At 45.6% G+C, this 5,591-nt stretch overlaps 1 protein-coding gene across 1 annotated transcript in view; it reads left to right on the top strand.

Moving 5' to 3' along the window:
• The window catches only part of lamb4 (laminin, beta 4), a 26,776-nt gene extending 21,793 nt beyond the window's left edge, over window positions 1-4,983 (top strand). Inside the window, exons 24-34 of the mRNA XM_055941249.1 lie at window positions 632-728; window positions 875-1,244; window positions 1,347-1,507; window positions 1,651-1,853; window positions 2,012-2,215; window positions 3,168-3,312; window positions 3,408-3,615; window positions 3,713-3,848; window positions 4,002-4,172; window positions 4,291-4,444; window positions 4,592-4,983. Of these exons, the coding sequence (XP_055797224.1) occupies window positions 632-728; window positions 875-1,244; window positions 1,347-1,507; window positions 1,651-1,853; window positions 2,012-2,215; window positions 3,168-3,312; window positions 3,408-3,615; window positions 3,713-3,848; window positions 4,002-4,172; window positions 4,291-4,444; window positions 4,592-4,731 (1,989 nt within the window). The 3' untranslated portion in view covers window positions 4,732-4,983. The remainder of the gene's footprint in view (window positions 1-631; window positions 729-874; window positions 1,245-1,346; window positions 1,508-1,650; window positions 1,854-2,011; window positions 2,216-3,167; window positions 3,313-3,407; window positions 3,616-3,712; window positions 3,849-4,001; window positions 4,173-4,290; window positions 4,445-4,591) is intronic.
• The last annotated feature ends 608 nt before the right edge of the window (window positions 4,984-5,591 follow it).

Here is a 5,591-nt window from a genome sequence, read left to right as displayed (position 1 = left end):
TATATGCGCCATTCAGTGGGTGAATGGGCAAGACAACATTTTTAAGTGCCTTTGCCTGTGCCTGTGCAGTTCTTGGCACAAACCAGTGTGCCAGTGCAACGCCACTGGGTTTTTCATGTTCAAGTTTCCCATGTGTATCAAGAATGGTCCACCACCCACAGGACATCCAGGCAACTTGATACAACTGTGGGAAGCATTGGAGTCAACAGGGGCCAGCATCCCGGTGGAATATTTTGACACCTTGCAGAGTCCATACCCCAACAAATTGAGGCTGTTCTGAGGACAAAAGGCAGGGGTGCAACTCGATATTACGAGTGTTCCTAATGTTTTGTATACTCAGAGTACATAAAACACAGAGAAATCACGTTTTTGACTGCACCTCCCCTTTAAACAAAATCGCTAACTCTGAGCAACTGTATTAGTATACAATAAAATAATAATAAAAAAATGTAGCATACAATATAGCTCAGTATTTGTGTTATTTATTTTATACAGTCTTCTTTGCTCATCTTTATCAAGGTTGCCAATAATTATGGACCTGACTCTGTTCTATACTATTCTATGTCAAAGCATGGTACAGTGAGATATTTATTAGTCCACACTATATATGTCTTCATATTGGACTCTTTAGGTGACTGGTCATTGCCAGTGTCGTACTGAGTTTGGAGGAAGACAGTGTGATGAGTGTGGGGAAAATCACTTTGGGAACCCTGACCTGCAGTGTGTTTGTAAGTTGTGGCCGAAAGTGACGATTGATAAATGGCTAAGTATTGGGTCTTTTAGTTTCTATCACCACAAAGAGAGACAATAGTGTTTCACCGTGAAATAATAATGATTGACACTTATCCCTTCCCTCCTTATCACGTCTTCATAGCCTGCGATTGTAACATGGAGGGTACCGCCCGCCCCGCCTGCAACCCATTGACGGGTGAGTGTCTGTGCCGCGTTGGTGTGATGGGTATCTTCTGTGATGAGTGTGCCCCTGGGTATGACCAAGTCTTCCCCGCCTGCTTCCCGTGCCACCCCTGTGCTGTCCTGTGGGCGGACAACGTCACCGACGTCCACCGTGCCGCCCAGAGGATGCGCACCTTCATCCCTGACCACGGCGGACAGCTGGAGCCTGGACACAGTCGTCAGTTGCAACGAATGCTGGAGATGCACTCCAAGCTGGACTATCTGGGGAACCTGACAGGGAGATCTCTACCTCGGGTGAAAGACGTGGAGAAGCTGTGTGTCAGAATCTCGTATGTAAACAGCATTTCTGAATATTGAACCATGAGTTGAAATGATTTACACTGTACGTTTAGCCGTAATCTTGGAGCTGTACACATTTTTCTTCCTCACAGGAAACTCAAAGACTCCATAGACCCCAACGCCATCATCGTGGACTCATCATCTCTTCTGAACACTGAGATCGACAACATCCACCACGAGTTCAAGATGCTGTTGGATAACTTAAGGAACAAAATCGGCGAGGCTCCAACACTAGATCTAAAGGAAATGCAGGGTACATAGGGCCATATTGTTTACAAAATAAAATTGAATTCACTGTAACTTCACTGTGTGTAGAGAGCAACTCTATATAATGTAATGTGATCAAATGTAAAGGGTTTCTGATTTGTCTGGACTTTTATTTTGATGCTGATCCAGAGGCCCTGGGTAAGATCCGGAAGCAGCATGCAGACTTCATGGCTGATGAGAAGAAGGTGAAGGAGGCCGAGAGGGCCCTGGAGAACTCCATGGACACACGGCAGGAAATCAAAGACCATCTTTCCAGCTGCAGCATCTTGGGAGACATGGAGGGGCTGGAGAAGAAGGTCAAGGCTCTGAGTGTGGCCAAACTCAACAAAAATGTGAGTGTCCCTTATTGTAGTGCTTGCACTTCATGCATCAATAGAGTGATGCGTTAGCGTGAATGGCAGTCTGTTTCAATTGTTGCCAGCACCATTTTGGTAGTCAGGCATGGAAATATTTGGATATAAACCATGTTACACTCTTTGGCTCCTCCTAGATCTGTGGAGGCCCAGGTGATGAGGAATGCTCCAAATCAGATTGTGGGGGTGCGCTGTGTCGAGACTTCCTGGGACAGAGAGAATGTGGGGGTCCTACGTGCAAGGGCAGCTTCCCTGTGAGCCACAACGCCACAAAAACAGCTGAGCAAGTAGAGAATGACCTTATCGACCTGCTCCAAAAACTAAAGGACTCCAAGATCAAGGCATGTTCCCAAATAAACTCTACAGATGTGTTACTTTATTTCTGCTTTAAAATGGAAAAATATATACACTGCTCAAAAAAATAAAGGGAACACTTAAACAACACAATGTAACTCCAAGTCAATCACACGTCTGTGAAATCAAACTGTCCACTTAGGAAGCAACACTGATTGACAATACATTTCACATGCTGTTGTGCAAATGGAATAGACAAAAGGTGGAAATTATAGGCAATTAGCAAGACACCCCCAAAAAAGGAGTGATTCTGCAGGTGATGGTGGACGTCGGGTCTCATACCACCCTCATGGAGTCTGTTTCTGACCGTTTGAGCAGACACATGCACATTTGTGGCCTGCTGGAGGTCATTTTGCAGGGCTCTGGCAGTGCACCTCCTTGCACAAAGGCGGAGGTAGCGGTCCTGCTGCTGGGTTGTTGCCCTCCTACGGCCTCCTCCACGTCTCCTGATGTACTGGCCTGTCTCCTGGTAGCGCCTCCATGCTCTGGACACTACGCTGACAGACACAGCAAACCTTTTTGCCACAGCTCGCATTGATGTGCCATCCTGGATGAACTGAGCCACTTGTGTGGGTTGTAGACTCCGTCTCATGCTACCACTAGAGTGAGAGCACCGCCAGCATTCAAAAGTGACCAAAACATCAGCCAGGAAGCATAGGAACTGAGAAGTGGTCTGTGGTCACCACCTGCAGAATCACTCCTTTTTTGGGGGTGTCTTGCTAATTGCCTATAATTTCCACCTTTTGTCTATTCCATTTGCATAACAGCATGTGAAATTTATTGTCAATCAGTGTTGCTTCCTAAGTGGACAGTTTGATTTCACAGAAGTGTGATTGACTTGGAGTTACATTGTGTTGTTTAAGTGTTCCCTTTATTTTTTTGAGCAGTGTATTTAATACACAATAGTGTATGACACAAGTCTCAATCTCTCCTGTTCAGATCAATGAGGCCAAACAGATGACCCAAGGCACCCAGGAGCAGGCAGAGGATCTACAGAAGAAGATCACTGACAGCAAGGAGATGTTTAAGAGGGAGAAGAATGACACCAAGGACCTCATCAATAGGGTCAAAGACTACCTCACAGGTCAGTGTGATTGTTGGCTGGATATAAGCTTTTAAAGATCCCTTAAAAATTTGATTTTATGACTTGACTTGTGTGGCCGACTTCTCTGCTAACAGATGAGATGGTGGCACCAGAGGACATAGAGAATTTGGTCAAGGCTGTTCTGGCCATCCAGCTGCCGGGATCTCCGGGCGACATCCGCTCCATGATCCAGAACATCCGGGGCGTGCTGACCAACTTCATTGAGTTCAAGGTGGATCTGGAAAAGCTAAAGGACCAAGCCAAGACAGCCCAGGACCTGCTGGAGAAAGCTCAGGATATCAGGTTAGCCAGTACCATGTTTTTTATATGCGTAACTGTCACATTGTATAAACCTGCAGGCTAAATGACCCTATTTGTACCATGGCTGTCAATGTATTAGGGACAGAACCAAGGGTATTGATGTTACGGATCTCAAGAAAACCATGACGGACACTGAGAATACACAGGACAAGGTCGAGCAAGACTTGGAGAAGGCTAAGGAAAGCAATGGCATGGCGGACAAGATGATTAAAGAGGTCATTCTCTCAACACCTTCAGACTCTCTCTCGCGCACGCTCTCTCTCTGTGTCTCTGTCCCTCTACCCATCCCTGCTGGTGCGTATTTGTATTAGTCTAAACATCTATCAGACTCTTTCGCATAACTTGATCTATTTGTCATGGCCCCGCAGATTGAGAAGAAACTGAACAACATAGAGACTAACTTGAACTCTACTAGAACTCCAGAGATGCTGGAGGAGATTGAGGTTCTGAAGAGCAAGACAGAGATGAACAGAGAGCAGGCGGGGCAGGCCAAAGCTGATGCAGATGCAGCCATAGGTGCCGCTACTGACGCAGAGAAGGTACGTTGTCTCCACTTGATAACCACTACTCACTTACCACTTTGGTACGATGTCGTGATACTGTGAGTATAATGCTAAATAGTTATGGGTTTTGGTTTTCCTCCGACTTAATTGCCAGGGGCTTGACAAGGTGACTACGCTGTTTGGTAGGCTAAAGACGGGAAACACAAACCAGAACAATAATGAAGTGGCCAACGAACGCCTGAAGAACATTACTATGGAGGCAGAGAAAGTCGCAAAAGATGTCCAAGATAAAATTCAACAAATTGACGGTAAGTCTCAGGACTTTAAAACAGAGCTATCCAACTCCTATCCTGGAGAGCCACTATGTGTGCGGGCATTTGTTCCACACCAGCAGTTACACACCTGTTTCAAAGAATTGACTAATCATGGTCTTCATTTTCTCTTTGTTGCTTCAGACTTGGAGAAAAAGATCCAAGACTTCATCAGAAACAAAGAGGACAAGGCCAAGGAGGTTGCCATGTTGCTGGAGATGGTAGAAGCCCTCCAAAAGGAGATTGCTGCGCGTGTGGATGGTTACATTAACTGTACCTCCTAACACCCCCAGGTGGATCAAGAGATGATTCAGGGTCACAGACATCTGATCTGGACCGCTGCGCCACAAAAGGCCCTGCATCTCAGTGCAAGAGGTGTCACTACAGTACCTGGTTCGAATCCAGGCTGCATCACATCCGGCCGTGATTGGGAGTCCCATAGGGCGGCGCACAATTGGCCCAGCATCGTCCGGGTTTGGCCGGGATAGGCCGTCATTGTAAATAAGAACTTGTTCTTAACTGACTTGCCTAGTTAAATAAAGGTTAAATAAAATAAAATAAAGAGCTCTTGAGTTTTGCGGCTGAATTTGAGAGTGTAGTTCTCCTAACGCTCCACAGGGAGGCGTTTGGTGATCATGAAACTGACAGTTGAGAGAAGCCTCTTGTGTGCTCTTCTTTACTTTATCTTGTAATGTGAATTATTATTTTACCAACCTGACCTACTTATCTGCTTACATGGTCTAATGTGAAAAAATGGGGAAAGCTTTCTTGCTGTTCTTTTTCAGGTTATTCTACCTCTACATTCTTTCCAATCATTTTCCAGTTTGTACCCTGGTCTTTGGTGGAAGTAGACCTCTTTGTAAGATTTGACAGGTATTTTGTGAGCTTGTTATTGGCTTGAAACAATGTTGCCCCCAGCCTGGTTTAGGATGTGATGAGATTTAACACACTATCAGGTTTGGAATTGGTCCCAGCTGGGTTTGGAATGCGTCCATTGGTCACTACTCTGGCCCGGAATGTTCACTCTCTTTTGCCTTTTGTACAGGTGGGCATTAAATGTACATTGTCAATTTTGTAATTGATGTGTAAAATCCCAGATGTCAGTTGCATTAAGCTCCCGCATCCACTTTAAGACCCCCCCCCC

This window comes from Salvelinus fontinalis, chromosome 12 (genome assembly GCF_029448725.1).
Source record: "Salvelinus fontinalis isolate EN_2023a chromosome 12, ASM2944872v1, whole genome shotgun sequence".
Classification (NCBI taxonomy): Eukaryota; Metazoa; Chordata; class Actinopteri; order Salmoniformes; family Salmonidae; genus Salvelinus; species Salvelinus fontinalis.
Note: the sequence above shows the minus strand (reverse complement) of the source record. Positions and strands in the feature narration are given on the sequence as shown.